This window comes from Rattus norvegicus, chromosome 1 (assembly GCF_021556685.1).
Source record: "Rattus norvegicus strain SHRSP/BbbUtx chromosome 1, alternate assembly SHRSP_T2T, whole genome shotgun sequence".
NCBI classification, from domain to species: Eukaryota; Metazoa; Chordata; class Mammalia; order Rodentia; family Muridae; genus Rattus; species Rattus norvegicus.
The window spans coordinates 147354184-147374641 of NC_141534.1; the positions used below are offsets into that span (position 1 = coordinate 147354184).

The following is a 20458-nucleotide window of genomic DNA, read 5'->3' on the forward strand; positions in this document are numbered from 1 at the left end:
TGCCCTCTTTTGGCCTGCAAGCATACATGCAGGCAGAAAGCTGTATGATATATACATAATAAATAAATAAATAAATGTTTAAAAAAAGTTAAAAAAAAAGCTGTTAGGCTTTTCTTTAAAGATTTATTTATTATATATAAGTACACTGAAGCTGTCTTCAGATACACCAGAAGAGGGCATCAGATCTCATTACAGATGGTTGTGAGCCACCATGTGGTTGCTGGGGATTGAACTCAGGACCTCTGGAAGAGCAGCCAGTGCTCTTAACCACTGAGCCATCTCTCCAGCCCTGTTAGGTTTTTCTTATCCACAAATGTTTTTTAAGTGCTGTGGTAGGAAGACTGTACCCCTTGCAAATTCATCCATTGAAGTCCCAACCACCAGAAAGACTAAGTTAAATAAGGTCATAAGGATGGGACCTGTATCCAACAGTGAGGAAGACAGAGCTCACTCCTGTCACACAGAGCAGTCACGTGTGCACGAGGAAAGCAAGGTGCATCCTTTAGCCAAGCAAACAGGCCTCAGAACAAATCCAACTTCCTAGCGCGCGCACACGCACACACACACACACACACACACACACACACACACACACTCACGAGGAAACACTAAAAGAAACCAGTTGGGACATAACTCAGTATAGTAGGCCCTGGGTTCAATCCCATGGACAAACGCTAAGTAAATTGTTATTTGCTTCTTACTGGTATTCTTTTCAATGTTTATTGGCCCTGAGGCATTGATTCCTTCTGTGAAAAAGTTCACACCCATATTCACACTCTAGCTCTCCTGATTCTCACCATGATGCTGTGAAGACAGGAACACAGTCTGCTGATAGACTTGGACAGGCAAGGCTCCTAGAGACAATGGTCGCTTCCAGACATTTATGCCATTATTCTCAGGTAATTTTCTTGTGACGCTCCCCACAGTACTAGGTGGTAGTTACTACACCTTCATTTTACAGATAAGAACAACGGAAGGCCAGGCTAACTTGCCTGAAGCCAATGGCTGTGGTAGACCTGTGGTCACTCAGAGTCCTCATCAGCCTCTCAGGCAGCTCCTCTTGTCAGATGAGAGAAGCTGCTGCTGTCAGGAGGCCTGGAGGTCAACCCAGTCCCACACATGCAGAGCAGCATCGCTTGCTGCTGACAGCAAAGTTCTGGGTTTGCTTGGGTGCCAGGTATGGGTGGTGACCAGAGGAGCAGACTCGACCTCATTCCCATCCAGGAAGATGTGGCCTTTGTGGATGAAAAGAGGCTCCACCTGGGTTTTCTTTCCATCCCATGATGTGACATCATAGATTTGCACCGTCCCATCAAAGCCTGGAGAAGACCGAGGAAAGAAAGCTGCAACCCTACTCTTTCTCGGAGGACTTACCGTCACACTGACACTCAGAGGTTACCCACAGAGAAAGCTGCACTGCACCCGTGTGGGGATGTCTCCATGAGAGCTGTGGATACTCATCAGTGTGTAGAACGTCCAGCTTTGCTACACAGGTTCTGGGGATCAAGCTTAGGTCCCCGCTTGCACGGCAAGCTTCACCGAGCTACACCTCAACTTCTGTCTGTGACATCTTTATCCCCATGACAGCATCTCCACAGGAAACGGAGGCAGCAGAAGCTTTCAAGTTGCTCCAGATCCCAATCCCTCCACCCCTGCTCCTGGAGGAAGCCTTGTCTCTCTTCAGTGTTGCTCTCTTGTCCACCTGTCCCTAACCCACCCTGTTCTCCCTGGCACTGTTTCTCCTGTCCTCTGGATCCTGGAAGTTCCCCTTTGTGTTTGCAACTGACCTTTCTCACTGGCTCCTGGATGTCCCCACTGAACACACCCTCACCACGAGAATCCCCAGGTTCCAGGAACCTCTTGTCATAGTTAAAGCTAAAAAACCAAGCAACAAACAGCTCACTGAGATGCTGTGGGTGCGGCCTCTGGCTGTTCCAGACCTTACTGTCTACAAGTCTCTCAACACACCTGGACCTCTGCGAGGCTTGTAAGAGCCACTGCTGGTTGCTGTAAGTTCAGTGGTCAGCATGGGTGGGGCCTGCCTTGAGGACTCCAAAGCTCACAGTTGGCATTCTGACAGGCAACCTAAAACTTCTGGAGCCAGGTTAACTACGGGGCTACAGGTTCCTTCCCGAGCACCTACCTACCGTCTCTGGGAGAGAGCAGTGGAGTAAGTTTCTCAACCGTACCTGAAATAGCCAAGCAGTTGTCCAGGCCTGGAGCCCAGGTCACCCGCAGCAGCTCTGGGTCAGGGCTGGACTTGAACACTGGGCACTGGGCTGAGCTCACAGGATCACGGAGATTCCGGGGGTCAAGGAGACAGAGCTGCCCATCTGAGCCAAGGCTGGCAATGCAGGGCCCAGGGCCTTGGCCCTTGCTCCTAACTTCTGCACACCATCTCTCTCCACTAGAGCCAGCGCGGGGGCTGACAGTCTCCAATGGCGCCCACTTCTGGCGGGTGTCCACAAGCCCCAGGCGACCTGAGGTGCCACAGAAAGCAAAGGTATCTGCATCTAGGACTTGAAGGCTGCTCAGGGACTCACTGTCGGTTGTATCTACAAGACAGAGGGCAAAAAAGAAAAGGTGCTGGTGTCAGGTGGGCCTGGCAGGCGGCAGGGCCAGAGGACCGTGCCAGGCCTCCTGTTCATATCCTTCCCTCATCTTGCCAGGCTACTCTGCTGGTGGCTGCGGGGCCTGAAGGCCAGGGCTGGCATCGTGTGCTCCAGGTTTCCCCCGTGCCTGGCACAGAAATCTTGAGCGGGGTCTCATAGTGGCCGAGCCTGGCTAGGGGACAGAGCTGGCTGAGGAGCCAGCAAGGGCACAGTGTACCTGAGCTGTATGTGATCTTCCGGGATTCTACATCCACAGTCCTCAGGCTGCTGAGCCGCGCCCCATGGAGGATCCCAGGCGCCGCAGAGCAGAAGATAGAGACCCGAGGCCAGAGACTCTCCTCTTTGTCCTGCACATCAATGGTACTGACAGCTTCAATGACATCTGCAGCAAAGGGGAAGAGGTCAGAAGGCAGAATGTCAGTGAGGGTGGCTGGTCAGAAACCTTCCCTGACATTTAGAAGGTCAGGAGAGAGGGAGCTAAGGGCTGGCGAGCCAGTGCTGACACAAAGGCACTCTGGGTTTTGTTCACATATCTGAAGCTGCCAGATCCCTCTCCTGTCCTCATAAACTATCTTAGGAACTGCTTTGCAGATGGGAGACAATGCGTCACTGCAGCCATCTTGAAATCACAGGTCCTGACATATCTGATGAAGAATAGAGAGGAAAAGGAAGGGAAAAGACACACTGCTGATGTCAGTCACATCTACAGTGAAATGTGACAAGCACTGAGTTCACGAACCAGTTCTGGTTCTTCCAAAATATGCTCCGTGACCTCACGGCTTCATGGCTGCCAGACCTGGCAGCTCCCAGCTGCGCTGCAGACGTCACAGATGTCACAGATAAAAATGGGAAACCAGGAAGGGCCACCTCTCAAACAAAATGCAACAAAGATGCATTTTCAAGTAAAGTTTTAGTTTAGTTTTCATCTTTAAATACCACTCACTTTGATTATTACCGTATGTGTGTGTGGTGTACCATGAAGCCTGAGAGAAGGTCAGAGAACAACTTGCAGGAAGTCAGTTCTTTGTGTCCACTGTGGGTTCTGGGATTGAATTTAGATCGCCAGATGGTCAGGCTTGGCACAAGCGCCTTTGCGTGCTGAGCCATCTTGCTGGACTTTTCCTTTTCTTTTCCTTCCTTCCTTCCTTCCTTCCTTCCTTCCTTTTTTTTTGGTTCTTTTTTTCGGAGCTGGGGACTGAACCCAGGGCCTTGCGCTTCCTAGGCAAGCGCTCTACCACTGAGCTAAATCCCCAACCCCCCTTCCTTTTTTTGAGACAGGGTCCTGATGTGTAGCCCAGACTGGCCTCAAACCCTTCATCCTCCTGTCTCTGTCTCCAAGTACTGGAACGAAATGCATTAGTTTTTGTGTGGTTCTCATTTCTGTGGTTCACTGTGTCTCAGGCTCAGGAGGCGAGGTGAGCTAACTGTTCCTAGTCTCCATGCTCTGTATCATTTGTTTTTTTTCTTTTTCTTTTGAGCTTTTGGAGATAAGTCTCACTATGTAGACCAGGCTGGCCTCAAACTCACAGAGGTCCACCTGCCTCTGTCTCCCAAGTGCTGACTCATTTGATACCTCCCTTGCTGTCTCTTGAACAATTTGGAACAAGTATCTGCTGCACAAACTACTGAAAAGGGAGATCTCTTTTTCTGCTTTGTATTTTTGTCCCCAAAACAACTCACTACTCCATGTCCGCACGTGTGGAGACGAAGCTCTGTGTGCCTTTTTAGTTCTAAAAGACAGGCCTTGGTGAGACAGTGGGTGGCTGGTGTGAGAGGTGCTAAAAGGCTGAACGGGAGTGTGTTCCCTCCAGACAGTTCACACCAGATGCAGGGACTGCTGGGCTCCCATAGTGCCCTCGGGGCATCCCATCCTGCCTTTCAACGCCAGCTGAGAAGCACGAGCAGCAGACACAACAGCTGAGCCTGGGGCCATTAGCTGGTCTCTAGGGAGCACGGGAAGGCTGCTCTCCTGGGCCATACTTCCCTGACTCTCTCACACTGATCCCAAGGAGCCTAGAGCTCCAGGACCTGCTGCTCTGAGCTGGGAGAGACTTTTCAGCTGCTGCAAGGAAGGAAACCTATTTCAAAGATTGAGCATTAGCAGGGCCAGAACTACGGTTCAATGGCAGAGCACTGGCCTGACTTAGCTGAGGCTTGGATGACCTCTCCACCCAGTACCACAATAACTGCGCACACACACAAAGCAAGTCCAGCCTCTCTCTCCACTCAGTACAGAGTATATCCTCTAGAAAATCCCCACCTAGTATACCAAACCCCCACGTTAGGATGCTCTAAGAGCCAGGAGAGGGGGTACACAATGGGAGACGGAGACCAACCTGGCTACACAGTAACTTCCAGGACAGCCCTGATTATATAGACAGACCCTGCCTCAACAAAACAAAACAAAACAAAACAAAACAAAACAAAACAGCAAGACACCACCACCATACACCAAAGAGAAGAAAACCACCAAACTGGGACACATTATCAGCAAATATATCTAATAAAGAACGTGTACCCAGCACATATAATGTTTATAACACAAATAAGTGAGGGGCTTCACAACCACACGAAGCATGATCAGTGGGAAATGCAAACACAATACCACACCCGTCAGCGTAGCCTCACAAAAAAGCCAGGGTTAGGGACAAGGTTTAACCCCTAGGCACTCAGATCTGACGGCGACAGATGTCAGCAAGCACACGGAAAACGGTGACTTTGCACACTGCTAGTGGGACATAAATGAAACCATTTTGTAAAAGTGTGTGTGTGTGTGTGTGTGTGTGTGTGTGTGTGTGCGCGCGCATGTGTGTGTGCATGGCTAAGGGGGTCCCAGGGCAGAGAGGGCAGAGGACTGTGAGCTACCCAACAAGCAAATGTGCTGGGAACCAAAGCCCCGTCCTCTGTAACGGCAGGAAGTGCTCTTTACCACTGAGCCACCTCTCTAGTCTACTTTTAATTTCTCAGAAACAAAACAAAATCTTATAAATTTACCACATAATTCAGTAATATATGTCCACATAAAGATTTATACAGGCTGGAGAGATGGCTCAGTGGTTAAGAGCACTGACTGCTCTTCCAGAGGTCCTGAGTTCAATTCCCAGGAACCACACGGTGGCTCACAATCATCTGTAATGAGATCTGATGCCCTCTTCTGGTGTGTCTGAAGGCAGTGTACTCATATATAATAAATTAAAATAAATAAATAAATAAAAGATTTGTACATTGGGGCTGGAAGGGACAGAAAACAAGGTGCCACACTAAGGGCACAGCATCAGCAGTGAAAGGGAACAAATGACTGCTGTGTGCTTTATCACGGACAGTCTTAAAAAGCTTCTGCCAAGGGACAGAGGCTGGGTACAAGAGAGGGTCAGCTGGTAAGATGGTCTTCAGAACAGGCAAATCCATGACAGAGGAGATAAGATTAATAACCGGGGCACGGTGTGACAGCGAGATTAATAGTAAACCGCCTGACAGATCTTTATGGGAACAATAAAAATGTTCTAAGATTGATTTCTAGGGATGGCTGCAAAACTTGGCAAATTATCTTTAAAAATCACTGACCTGTGCACTCAAAATGGACGACTCATTTGGTAGGTGAAGCATACCCCATCACCCCATTAAAACAGCAGCAACAGGCCGGGGGTGTGTGGGGGTGGGTGGTGGGGGTGGTGACTGCCTTTAACCCCAGCTTTTAATAGGGAGGCAGAGGCAGGCAGGTCTCTGAGGCCAGCCTGGTCTACTCTAGCGAGTTCCAGGACACCCAGGGCCACACAGAGAAACCCTGCCTTGAAAATCAAAACAAAACAAAACAAAAAATCAACAACAAAAACCTTCCCCATGTATAGGTAAGTGAACAACCACACAGACAAGTCCTGAGAGAGCAGTGGTCAGGGATGAGCCTCACAGCAGCCTGTGCAGCAAGGAAGCCTGGGAGAAGTGAGAGCTGCTGGCTCCGTGGAGGCTCTGTGGAGGCAGGGGTCCTCCAGTGGGATGAACGGCTGCATCAGGCAAGAGGGCCTGCAGTCCCACTGCTAGTCCCCACAGGGGGACTTCCTAACTCTGACAAGGGACAGCCAACACTTCCTGCTCTTTCTCTGTGCCCCTTGGGCAGTGGTGTGATCTCTGGGTAAGACAGTGAGCGTCTTGCGCACTTGCGACTTCCCTTCCCCAGAACTAGCACTCTGTAAGAGGAGGGACCTCCTCCATGTCGCCTGCTCCATGCTGAGTGCTCCTGAGTGGCTCAGGCTCAGCCCTTCCTCTGCCCACACCCAGCAGAGAGGCCCTGGCTCTCTAGGTGCTCTACCAGCAGCTGGGGAGGTAAACTGGACTCCTGGAGGAAGTTCAAAGAAGTCCCATTAGGCCTGTCTGCTACACTGTGCATGCTAACTCATCTTTGTTGCACGTAGTAGACAGAAACTGTGATGTCCCCTGTCCCCTCCCTTAAGTGCTTTTTCATTGGCTCAGCTAAGAGACAGGAGTGTGTGAGCCATTTTCCTAAAACCTCACCTTCTGACAAGCGAGCTTCACTTACCGTTGTCTTCTCTAATTTGCCACACTTGTATGTAACACCCTGGAAGCCCACTGGTCACCAGCAACCTGTTCCAAAGGGATGGAAAATTGTAAATCCACACTGGAAATTTGCCCTCACCCCAACAGCCTTTCCTGTCCAGCCCACTCAGGAGCCCCGGGACCAGCCGTCTTCATTCAACAGATGAGCAGGCTCCTGCTTTAGGGACAGGATCACAGCTCAGAGAGAGCCACAGACTGAGCCCAGGCTGCCACAGGTCACGATGGTCCCCTAGAAAGGACACACGTAGGAAGCCTGAACACAGAACCACGACTAAAAGCTGAAGTACAGGGGTCTGTCAGCTCTCGGACAAGCTTCAGAGTACTTTTCCACTCTGTATCTGGTCCCCGGAGCATCCCCATAGACTTGGAGGCTCCACTAATCGAAATGGCTGCTGAGCTAACGATTTCCTCAGATGCTACATCTGTGTGTGACAGCACCACCATGTATACCCACCCATGTCTGTACACTGAGAGGAGGGCATGCGGATAAAAAGACAGACCCTGCAGAGTATCTCCTGTCATCACCAGAGAACCGAAAGTCTGGGACACAGACTGGTCATACCTGGTATCTGGCACGTGCTTTAGGTCAAAGACAGCTCTGTCTGAGAATCCTCCGTGGCGTACTTTGAAGTCCCTCTCTGGGTATAAGCCCTAAAATGAAAGGGCAGAGCAGTCAGACAGCACCAACTCTCCTGTCCTTTTTGGCTTTTCTAGGCAGAGTCTCTGTGTAGCCCTGGTTGTCCTGGAACCCACGCTGTAGACCAGGCTGGCCTTGAACTCAGAGATCCACCTGCCTCTGCCTCCCCAGTGCAGGGATTAAAGGTGCGCACCACCGCCCGGCTTCTTCTGTGGACTTGAAAGGCAGACCCAGGTACTTGTCAGACATAGTGGGTATAACAGGCACTCCAGAAATCCACAGTAAACCGACACATAAATCAGCTTCTCTATATTTAAGTTACCTGGTTTTCCTTTACAGAGAGTCTTAGAGGCAGAATCAAATGAAGAATCTCATTTTTTTTCAAACTTTCATAACCAGCAACAAAGACTCCTGAGGAAACAAAACAGTAACTATGACAAAGTGTTAGAAATACCGTGGATCATGGGTGGATTCATAAATTCCCCCAAAGGATAAATACCTTCCCCATTCTCTGAGCAGCCTTGTGTCAGGGCACGGAAGTTGAATGGGTCTCTCTAAAGGTTCGGCCCGAGGCAGAAACCCACCTCTTTTAGTGGCAGGCGAGGTATATTACCTTTTTCACCAACCCATTCAAGAACTCGAGTGGCTCCTGAGAGGTCAAATGCATGGAAGTCTTGGTACCTGCAGGACAGGGAAAGAAAAATCACAGCTAACCAAGAGATTGCTGAAGGATTGGTGGAACGAGGCTCTGGAGTTAGGTAGACATGGGGCTGAATCTTTTTTTCCTGCATTTTAGAGGCCAGGATGACCATAAGGAACCGAGACTTGGTTCCTCACCTGTGGAACTCCCACAAAGTTGATTTCCCCAAGTTGAGATGATCAGTAAGAGAATCTGTGTTCAAGTTAATCTAGAGGCCGGCATAAGGTAACGGGTCATGTGTGTTTTACCCGCTCTCACAAGCACGGATCTGGCCACATTACTTGCTTACAAAGGACCGAGGGTCCCAGAGCTAGAACCGGAGATCAGGACCTCCATCCGTCCGTGCCTGGGCACTGCCCGCGAGCCCGCGACGGCCCGCGCCCTCCCCCATTGCCCATCAGACCCGCCCACGACCCGATTTACAAGCGCAAAGACTCCACGAGCCAGTCCTCTGCGAGCTCCATAGCAACTGTGGCTTCCGTCGCTTCACTTCCGCCAGCCAGACTTCCTGGATAGGCGCGCGTTCTCGCGAAGAGAGGGCGTGGTCTTCCGCCTTGCTGGTTCGTGAGCGCTCAGAGCTGCGCGAAGCCTTGATGTTTCTTCGGCTCTGTGTGCAGAGTCCGGATGAAAACGAGGCAAAAAACCCCCCAGATTCATCGATGTCAGCTACAAGCAGGATTGGAGACATCAAATATATCTCTGTATATTTAGGGTCAAGTTGTGCAAAGAGCTGTCAATGTCCCAAAGCCAGGTACAATACAGACTTAACTGGAACTTCAGGTGAACAGTTAATTTAAAAGTTTGCGTGAATATGTCCGTGCAGGATACTTTAGGATTTTCTTTTTAAATGAAAGGAATCTTGTTGGGCTGGGGATGTAGTTCAGCTGCTAGAGTGCTTGCCTAGCGTGCACGGAGTTAGCTCTCCAGTACCACAGTCAAACAAACAAACAAAAAACCCAGTATGGTGGCACAGGACTGTAATTCCAGGGCTCAGGGGATAGAGGCAGGATCAGAAGCTTTAGGTCATCATCTGCTACATAGGGAATTTAAATTCAGTCTACGTTAAACAAGACTCTATCAATAAAGTATCTGACATTCCAATTTAATTTTTATTTGATAACTTTGGCAATATGTATGGAGGACTCTGCATCCAGAGAATAAGAACACAGCAGGGCTGGAGTCCAGCATGATTATCTCTGGTATGCACCAGGTACCTCAATAAAGTTTTCCATGGGGCCAGTGTAGCGTAGTGTAGGTAGCCTCCCGTTGCAGGGGAAGACTTTGTAGCAGAACTCATGGGTGGCAATGGTCAGTGCAGCCAACACAATACCTGGTTGCTGAGAGTTGGCAACCACTCATTGTCTGGCTGGTGCCAGGGTGAGAGGTGATGGGGCTTTCCCAAGACCACCTCTCTGAACATTCCACCCTCCAGAGAGCCCTTCCCTTTTTCCTCAAATGTGGGTGGAAGGAGAGGCCCAGACAGTCTTCGTAAAGAGCAGTATTTTTATTCACAACTTCACCAGGGAAGCAAGAAATACAGCAGGAAAGACTGTGTCTGTATCGTTAACATTCCTGGTGACCCAACCAGAAATCACAGTAACAGAGTAACACATTTGAGCTTAGGTTTCACATCCAGAGGAGGCCACTGCTAGGGTTCCATTCCTCAGTTTCCCTGGATGGACGCATGCTACGCCCAGTGCCGTGTTTGTTCCGTTATTGGCGTCACTTCTGCAGCAGCCTCCTGTACTGAAGGCAAAAGAGAAAACTCGATCCTGGAGTCCACGAATGAGGGATATGCTGAGTGTACACAGGGGGGCAGTAGTGACAGGCTCTCAGCTGAGCCTCTGAGTGAGAACCCTTCTCCCTGAAAGACCTGAGGAGTCAGGGGTAATGGTTTTCCCAGAATCTAGCCCTAACTTTCACAGGGTAGTCATGACAACCAAAGGGCACTACAGAAATCAAGCCCAAGGCATTAGACAAGTGTCAGTGACATGCCGTACCCCCCAAGCTCTGCTCCAGATCTCACTGAATTCTCCCTGTCCCTGGCCATGGCAGCTTTGCACCCTCTGAGATTCTCTGATTGGTCCCTAGAGGTGATGCTCCCCCCCGCCCCCATTCAGCCAGCCCAAATTTCTCACTATTGCATCCGAGGTTCCAGGGATGTTCGCTGGGACTGGAGGTAGACCTGCTTCTAAGGAATGTCTCTTCTTTGAGAATGTGCACACTGTGCTAAGTGTAGTGGGGGACAGGAAGGGTGTCACCAGCAAAGCCCTGCTAGAGGCTTGCAGACATGTGGTAGGAGCTCCTGCTTACCAAGAGCTTTCTGTGTGACTGGCACTGGACTGCATATGTGACACTAATGATCTTATCTACTGGGAGGTGGGCCTGTTGTTTCTATTTGATGAATAACATATTTCTAAGGTCACTTAGCTACTTAGCTAGGTATGGCCTCCACATGCATTCTGCCCCATCACACTACCTTCTGTACAGAGCTACAAATACCAAGACAGTAGTGTGCAGTGGGGACAACACCAGGAGCCAAGAATGGAGAGGCTGCCACCCAACCAGGCAGAACCCCACGGCCTTGAGCACCACGGGTCAATGCTTTACAACCAACAGTAATGTCTGAAGGCCTTGGTTTTTGTTTTCCCCAAACTCCCTATCTCAAACCATCCTCCTGCCTCAACCTCTGAGGCATTTGGGACTGCAGGCAAGTGCATTGCTCTTGGTCTGGAGGGAATTTTGGTTATCACAACTTGGTGAGGAAGGAATGTGCCACTGGCATCTGGTAGGTAGAGACCGGGGATGTGCTAAGCCTCCTTAGTGCTCAAGACAGCCCTGCAGAGCCTTTCTGTCAGGAGCACTGGCATTGGGAAATGGATGGGGAGGTTGATGAGCAGGCTGCGTCTGAGTTGTCACGACTGGTAACTTTCCTTCCACCTCTAGGCCTCAGGGATCACAGCTCGGGACACAAGCACAGACTGGCATGGCAAAGGTGGGCTTGGCTAATACACCAGATGACAGCTGGGGTGGACAAGGCTGTGTGGCCTGGAGAACACTCTATTTAAGGGCTAGAGTACTCCTAGTCTGTGACTTCAGACTGGGGATGGGCAAGGAGGAACTCCTTTCCCCTGTAGTCTGCTGCGTCATGTTTTAGTCTTTGGGATATTCCTCCTTTGAGCCCTGGGACCCTGGCTTTCTGGAATCCATTCACATTCCGCTCTGGCTAGGCAGTCCCACCCTGAACCCATACAGGGTGGCAATTCTTCCGTGCTGGTACTGGGGAAGGGACTTACCTGGATTGGGGGAGCTGGACCACTGAGGTTCATGCCTAGCGCTTTCTGTAGCAGGAGGATCCTGAGCAGATCATGACTCAGCTGTAGTCTCTGCTCCCTCTGGGTGATAGGGGGTGCTGTACCCACCAGTGACAGGCTCGGGGGTTCCAGACTCTTCTTGCCCATGAAGTGACCTACAAAAAGGAGGTGCCGAGGTACATGGAAGCTAGGGATGAGGGCCCTATTACCATAAGCAAGTTCTGGTCTATTCTACCATTCAGCTCTCACAGAGGGTAGATAAGAAACATTCTCCTCAGCAAGAAGCCACAGATCTCTGGGCGGAGGAAAGCTGACCCGTTGCAAGACGAAGAAGGGTAGATAGCTCGGGACCAGGGAGATTACCAACCAGGGAAGGAAATGGAGAAGGTGCCTCGAGATGGATATGCAGAGAAGATACCAGGTGAGAAAACCTGGTAGTTTGCCTAAGGGAAGGGGGATCGACTGGTAACCAGATCTAACTAAGATGCTGGCCCAGCTCTGTCTTAAACTTGCTAAGTGGGTTATCTTAGCCATGTCTGTGAGTGCTAGGGTCCCAAGATTCCCGTCTCTCAAACTTGATGAGCTCACGGGTCTGCAGGAGCTCCGCTACTAAGAGCCTCCAGAGGGTTGAAAAGACAATTGAGTACCAAGGTGAGTGAGGCATCCCTGTCGGAGTCCCCTAACACTTACCAGTCGCCCAGAGGTTGCCCCGAGGGTGCACTCGAATCTTGCTTGCTCGGCTGCGGGGCTCCGGGAGATCCCAGGAAAAGGGGGTGATGCCGGAAACGAACAAGGCAAAGAGCAGGAGACCACGGAGCAGCCAAGTGCTCCCTGCTTGCCGGGTCATGGCTGTGCCAAACGGGTTTTCTCTGGCACTCTCAGGATACTAGCTAGTTCTTGAAGCCCGCCTTCCAGCCTTTTAAACTACAGTCTGGAGCGGAGCCTGCCTGAGGAGCGGAGCTCGCTCCGCCCCAGAGCCCCGCCCCCTGCAGGCTCCGCCCACACAGCCTTGCCACCCTGAGGTTTCTAGCAGAAACCTACTATAGTCACGTGCAACCTGGCATGTGGCATCGCCCCCACCCCAGCAAAGGTGGTTCCCAAGACCCTCCTTGGCCACCAACACAGCTTTCTGCCATCGTGTTACATCAGCCCTCAAAGCTTCTCCTTAAAGCTAAAGTGGAACAAGAAGCCCTGCTCTTGGCAGCATGTGTTTGGCATCATCCGGCAGAGAAACTCCAACGAAAGAATCCTGTCACCTCCTGTCTCAAGCCATCTGAGCCTTGCTTGTACCGCTCTGCTCTCACAAATGGCACACACTGGGCAACCTGGAAAAGTTCTGTGCCCAGAATGGGGACAGAATGATGGGGAAGGGAGCGAGGAGTGGCGCCCTTTGGAGGGCCTGGCTTACTATACTCGGTATTAGGCCGACCTACCCTGTAGGTCAGATCAGTAGAAAGACTGCTGGACCAGATGACACTTTCTTCTATTGTAAAACGGAAATAACCACACCACCTATATATACCTTTAATAGTTTTGCATTTTTTAGTACAACTATTTGTGGCTTGTTTATTTCTTTTCGAGGAATGGTCTCTTTGTGTAGCCCTGGCTGTCCTGGAACTCACTACGGAGCCGCGGCTGGCCTCGAATTCAGAGCTGCCTGCCTCTGCCTCCTGAGTGCTGGGGTTAAAGGTGTGCACCACTGCCTGACAGTACAAGTACTTGCAGAGGAGCAGAACTGTCTTCCAGAGCTGTCCTTACCAGTCTTGGAAAATACCTTCAGCCATCAGTGGCACCACTGAGTGAGCAGGGGCAGGTATGTGCCAACTGAGCATTGTGGGAGGGACAGGAGGGGATGCCAACTCCTGGCTTCCAAGAGTTCACCTTCTCATTGGAAACAAGGGCAAGGAGTGGATGATGGAATGTGGTGTTAGGTCTTGGACCCTTTGCTGCAGCATTTGAGCCTCCTAGCATAATCTTTTTGCTTTGAGACATGAGCTATGTAGTTCAGTTGTCCTGGAACTCGCTATGTAGACCATAGTGTGAGCCACTCTGCTCACCTTGGTCTGCTGTCCTTCCTCCTACACATAGCAGGTGTCCTGTGGATCACCGTCCCAGGAGGGGGATTTGCATTCTGTGGATGTCAGGGGTTAGCACATTAGGCATTTCCCTCAGTTGTATTCCGTGTGTGTGTGTGTGTGTGTGTGTGTGTGTGTGTGTACACCCACATGTAGAGGCCAGAGGACAACTTTCAGGGGTCAGTTCTGCTTTGTTTGGGGCAAGGTCTCTTGCTTCTGCTGTCTGCCATGCAGATTCTGGGTTATTCTCTCATCCATACTCTCATCTCATCGTAGGACACTGGTCACACATATGTGTACATACAGTTCGTCTTGTACGTTGTAAGAATCTGAGCTTAGCTCAGCCTTGTTGCACCAATTGTCTTGAGGCTGGGTCTCTTGCTGAAACTGAAGCTCACCGATTTAAGGCTGGCTAGGCAGTATTCCTAGGGATCCTCCTGTCTCCACCTCCCAGCACTGGGATTCTAGGTGCCTGCCCACACCCCTGGCCTTTTATTTGGTGCTGGGACTCTGAACTCAGGTCCTCATACTTGCATGGCAAGCACCTTACGAAGCTGGGCCATCACCCAGGCCCCGGGAAGTGTTCTGAGGCTGTGCTGCTGAGGTTCTGGAGTGCAGCACGGGACAATGACAGTCCATTTCTGGCCCTGGCTTTTCCCTTCAGTCTCCTTGCTTCTCACCCCCAACCTGACATTCACACTTCCCTGCTCTCTTGTCACAGCTTAGCCATGGTGTTCAGATATAGCTCTTACACCTTCCCATAATAATCACTCCCCGTGCAACTAACTGCCTCCCGCCTTCTGCAGCCACCCCACACCCAGACTATCTCTGTGGTCTGTGGATGGAGAAACCAAGGGGAATAGTATTTAGTGAGCGCTGACTTCCTTAAGCTGACACTTGAAGGAGCTCACTTGACAAGCTTCTCTCTTATGTTACTGCGAAGATCCCCTCAGAGGCTGCGTAACCTCCCAGACATTTCACTAGAGTCAGGCTTCAAGTCTGTCATGACACCTTTGGGGCACTGCCTCACGCACCCAAAGCTGTGAGAACAGACACAGCTCTCCCTAACACATGCACGCCTGTTTTCCCACGCCATCGTCTCAGCACCAGGGTAAGTTTCGAGTTCTCTGGGGGCAGAGCTAGTGACACTGCCTTTCCAGTCTCACTGCTCTCCTGCACATAACACTGAGTTCTGTTCTCATAGGCTCACTGATCTGAGCAAAAACTAGCTCCATCTGACACACACAGAAAGCCAGGAAGCTGCTACTCAGTGAGGGGAGTGAGAGCTCAGGATGTCAGGAAGCCCTGCAGAGTGAGCAGGCCAGGCATCGGGCAGGCCTAACAGTGCATGTAACGTTTGCACATTTAAGGTGACAGTTACACAACTCAAGTAATGTTTTCAACCCCACAGAGGGTTTCTAAAAATCGATTTGGATTTTAAAGACTTACACTCACTGTGGAGCCCAAGGCTGGCCTTGAACTCAAAATCCTCTTGGTTCAACCTCTTCAGTGCTGGGATGTGTGTCCAAAGAGGTTTAAATACTTGGGAATCTGGTACAGAATCTCATGATTTCTAAGAGATTTGACAATCTGAGCAAACCCGAGGAAGAGAGGGCTTTGCAAATCTATGTTTTCTGCAGTAGCCTATTCAATTTCCAAGGATAGGACAGGGTAAGGCACCCAGCACAGCAGCCTGCACTGGGAAAAGAGCAGACCGCTGCTGTGCACTGACCTTGCAAAGACTCAGTGTAAACGCCTGAACTCTGCTTTCTCTCCTGGGTGGAACAGAGGTTATTCTGAGGCTTGTTAAATAGGAAACAATAGCTCTTGTCTTTGCAGCCATCACTAGAGCAGCCGCCGACAAAATGAAGCTCAATCCCTTTGTGAGTTCTGACAAGTAGCATTTAAGTGCACCCTCTCACGTTCCAAAGAACATGATGTCTTCCCCCTTTCTAAAGCGGAAACAGAAATATAGTGCCCAATTGATAGGATGATGAAGTTCAGGTTGTCCGAGGACACCACAAAGGTCAGCAGATTAGCAAGGAGGTCCAGGTGTACAGAAAACAATGTGTCATCCACACTGAAAAGGTGCGGCTCGGAAAGGCGAATGAATGGCCTAACTGTCCATGTGGGTATCCACCCCAGCACAGTGGGGATCACCAGGCTAAAGCTGGACAGAGACGGAAAGAAAATCCTAGAAGGAGAAACCCAGTTCCGCCCAGAAGGGAAGGAGGGGGGCAAATACAAGGACGATTAGGTTAAGAAGATGCAGGGGTAGAAGCATATCACGCCCAACTTTCATTAAAGCCTGCTGATGTGGGAAAACAGGAAAGAATGAAGGTTTGCTATAAACTGTAAAGTACTTTCAGTAGACAGAGGGCGGGATCCCAGGGAGAGCAGAGCACGGGGAAGTTTGAAGCCCATCACCAGGGCAAGTTCACTTGTTAGTGGTGAGAGCAGCGAGTCCTCACAACAGAGCATGGTCCCACCCAAAGCGTGCCTGTGACGCCTTGGTTCCTAAATCAAAATGCCAGCACACCTGCACCACTCCTTCCACACTTGGTACTACCTCAATTCTTGACCAGTTCTGAGAAAGAACTCTGCAGCACCCTGGTTTTGGCTTGAATACACTGGAAGGCTGAGTGAGGGCTTTGATTAAAGCTGGATGTCAGATAATTCATATACTTGCCTAACATTAAGTTCTGAGCGTAAGTCTGTCTGATTAGACTCCATGAATTAAAGCAGGGAGCAGGCTTTAGAGCCAAGGTTGGGTGAAGTGGTTGACAGTGGGCAGAGGCATGCTGGGAATGCCTGAGACAGGCACTTGTAAGTCAGAGTCAATAGTTCCCAAGCTTCAGAAAAACCGGGCAACAAGGCAACATGTTCTTGACTGATCAGAATAAGAGGCTGGGGCAGGAGTGTCAGGATAGCGAGGATATCAGATTTCTACTCCATGGAAGTGTACAGAAGATTGTCATAAGGAGAGCTCAGTCATCTGACGAATATGGCTCTCATTTGTTTGTGTTTTGAGATTGGGTCTCGTGTAGCTCAAAGTGGCCTTGAGCTCACTGTTTGTAGCTAAGGCTGGACCTCAAATTCCTGATGTGCCCGCCTCTACTTCTCCCTGTGCCAGGACTAGACACGGGCTGCCAAACTAACCATACTGAGAAACTTCTGGGAGACAGCCTCAGCCCAGTTACCAGGCTAATTCAGACAGGGACTATTATGTAACACCCAGTGTGGTCCAAGAGCTCTGTCCTTGGAAACTACTATAAGCTTTCTTGATGATGATGATGATGATAATGATGATGATGATGATGATGTTTTCTTGCATGGCTGCTCTGTGTATCCCTGGCTGTCCTGGAACTCACACAGATGCCTTTGCCTCCCGAGTGTTGGGATTAAAGGCATGCATCACTGCCACCCGACTTTCTTTTTATTACATTTTATGCCCATTCTATAAAGCACACAGTTTCCTTCTTTGTACTAGACACTAGGAAACCAGGAGTGAGAAGCTACAGATCCCTTCCAGCAGACAACAGACTTTCTCCATTGTAGGTCTTACATAAGGCAACTGGGGCAGATCTGGTTTTATCCATTTCTACTCTAACCATGATTTCAACTCTAATTTCTTCAGTTACAAATTTATATTTTATCATATAATACTACACTTATCTGTACAGAACAAGTATTTAAATAAATTTAAAAATAAACACAGGGGCTGCAGAGATGGCTCAGTGGTTAAGAGCACTGACTGCTTTTCCAGAGGTCCTGAGTTCAATTCCCAGCAACCACATGGTGGCTCACAACCATCTGTAATGGGATCCGATGCCCTCTTCTGGTGTGTCTGAAGACAGCTGCAGTTTACTCACATACATAAAATAAATAAATCTTTTTTTTTTCCTTTCTTTTTTTTCGGAGCTGAGGACCGAACCCAGGGCCTTGCACTTTCTAGGCAAGCGCTCTACCACTGAGCTAAATCCCCAACCCCCCAATAAATAAATCTTAAAAAAAAAAAATAAACACAATACTGTACCAGGAACTAGGGGATACCCAAAGATGAATCCAAAACCAGACCTGTCTCAGTGCCTAAAGGAATCAACCGTCAGTCTCTGGGGAGAGGAACACAGAGAAAGCCGGTGCCCTGAGAGGACGTTAGAGAGAACAAGCACAAAGCACTGGGCAGTCTGAAGCAGGACGCACCGTGCACACTCATCAGGATAAGCAGCACTCCATTGGACGCTCCCAGCGTCGTTCTGTGATCACACTAGGATCCTACCTGGGAAAGACTGAGACATGTTCCGCCCACCAAGGCAGAGTTCCAAAAGGGCACCAAAGACTGCTCCTTACCCACATGGCTGGGTCGCTGGAGCTGACACAGCAGATGTTCAATAAGCATCTGCTGAGTGAATGAGAATATTGTCAGTTGCACCCCAGGCAGTGACTGGCATAAGCGAAGGTGGCATGTCTACATGTAAGACCCATGCGGATGCAGAGAATGGGGTCTGAGGAGAGCAGAGACAGGAAGGATCCCGAGTGAGGCTTACAGGGAGCCTTGGAAGCAATGTCTTCACAATTCGTGGTAAGCCTTGATCATTTCAGTCTCAATAACATTCCTTGATTAAACAGTGTTTTCTATATCCACACAATACCACAGGCCCTGGTACTGTCCAGTTCCTGCACAGTGAAGAGCAGTGTAAGTACAGACAGGCAGGAAACAGCTCGCACCGCCTTCCTGGCTCAAAGAGCACCCCAAGGAAGCGAGAGTCCATGGAGCCAGCTACAATTAGATCATCCCTTGAAGCAAGTGCAACGGTGTTAGAACGCTGTCATAAGGAGAGCGACAGCAGACGATGGACTAGTGTCTCCCCCATGTGATGAACGGCTATTGAATGTGATAAAACACGGAAGCACGCACCAGAGCACTACGCTAGAGAGCCTCTGTGCAAGTCCCTCGAAAAATTCATGAGCAATCAAGGAAGATGAGGCTCTCAAAACCTATGAGTCCCCAGGTAAAGTGACAAACGTCAACAGCACAGCCAATAAAGACAATACAGGAAGAGTCTGCAGGCGTCCAGAAGCAAGAACGCAGAATTAACATTAAGGGGTGTGTGCTGCTTAGATAGAACCACGGTGAGAGGAAGTTTTCAGATTGAAATTTGGCAAGGCCAAGAGAATGTACTTACTAAATAACAGGAAAGTACAAACCACTTTAATGACTCACACACTCTGCTCACAACAACACTAATCTAAGATACTATGCCTCTGCTTCCAGTGCATGACTATACCCAGCATTTAATAGACGCTGCTTCATGCTACTGGAGAAACAGAGTAGCGTCTATAAAATGAGGCTCCTGCAGGAGAGCTGCTCACAACCCGCCAGGAATCTTGAGACCATACCCCAAATCCAAAATACTGTAAAGCTGTCAAGGATTAGCAGCAGAAGAAAATTATATCTAAAGATGGTTAGACTCAAGCACAGGGGAGAGGAGGAGGCAATACAGTGGGGACAGCAGGACAATGACATGGAGATGTCCATTCACTACTATCTGCGTCCAAAGCCTCAACTGAGCCTGCGAGCAAGACTGAGAGATAGGACAAAAACAAATTGTCTGCTTCAGTGACGGGACACTTCTGAAGTAAGAGGCACACACACCCATAGGAATGACCTACAGTGCCCACAGACGGGATCATGGGGCTGGGGAATGGAGCAGGAGAGGGAGGGATGAGCAAGGACACGGCAGCGGGCCATGGTACTCAAGCAACGGGAAGCAGTAATTGCTAATGGAGATGGACGGCAAAGGGAGACTCGGGCTTAGAATGAGACACACGGGGAAAGGCACCACCTAGCACCTCTCTGAACATGTGAGAACTGGCTGAGGAGCTCGAGTTTAAAAATGGGATGGTCAAGTCAGAGGCGTGGGCCTGGAACTGAGGAGACGACAACATCTATTAGCTGGAGCTATGGGAGCCAAGAGAGCATCCTGGTATCAAATTCCAGTTTAAAGTTTTATTAGTTCTCGTCCCATTTCCAATTCCTTCCAGTGGCTGAGCCCTCCACGCTTCCACTAATCTTGCCAAATCCCAAAGAACTGGGAAGCCAATTCAATTACTAGTTATGTTTCTCTGGCATTTCCTACGGTCTTTTGTATTTTTGTTTTGGTGAGTTGGGTCTCAACATGATGGGTGGTCTCAACCTCATGGGCTCAAACAGTCCTCCTGTCTCAGCCTCCTGCGTGGTTTGGATTGTAAGTGTGTACTGATGTGCCTGGCTCATTTCTTACACTTTGTTTTTTTAGGATTTATTTTAAATTGTGTATATGTATATAAGCGTAGGGGCCCAAAGAGGCCAGAAAATGTGGGATCCCCTGGAGCTGGAGTTATGGGCAGTTGTGAGCTGCCATGTGGGTTACTCCAGCGAGCATTCTTGTCTCCAACCACCCCCATTTCAAGAACTATTTTAATTTCTTACATTTTAAAAAAAGCTCAAAATGTTTTATTTTTTAAGTTTTAAAGATTTATTATTTTTGAAAGATATATTTTTATTT

General features: G+C 49.6%; 2 protein-coding genes and 1 pseudogene across 2 annotated transcripts; 1 reads left to right on the plus strand and 2 right to left on the minus strand.

Moving 5' to 3' along the window:
* Positions 1-867: 867 nt before the first annotated feature.
* On the minus strand, positions 868-9032 carry Wdr73 (WD repeat domain 73). The gene is given in 8 exon segments (NM_001107525.2): positions 868-1319; positions 2190-2555; positions 2830-2994; positions 7147-7211; positions 7747-7835; positions 8144-8232; positions 8435-8502; positions 8945-9032. Coding segments are annotated over 8 exon segments (1116 nt in total). The 5' UTR covers positions 8986-9032; the 3' UTR covers positions 868-1086.
* A 970-nt stretch (positions 9033-10002) lies between these two features.
* Nmb (neuromedin B) lies at positions 10003-12747 on the minus strand. Its single transcript, NM_001109149.1, is given in 3 exon segments — positions 10003-10267; positions 11818-11990; positions 12526-12747. Coding segments are annotated over 3 exon segments (354 nt in total). The 5' UTR covers positions 12683-12747; the 3' UTR covers positions 10003-10243.
* A 3028-nt stretch (positions 12748-15775) lies between these two features.
* Rpl26l1-ps1 (ribosomal protein L26-like 1, pseudogene 1) lies at positions 15776-16188 on the plus strand (annotated as a pseudogene).
* The last annotated feature ends 4270 nt before the right edge of the window (positions 16189-20458 follow it).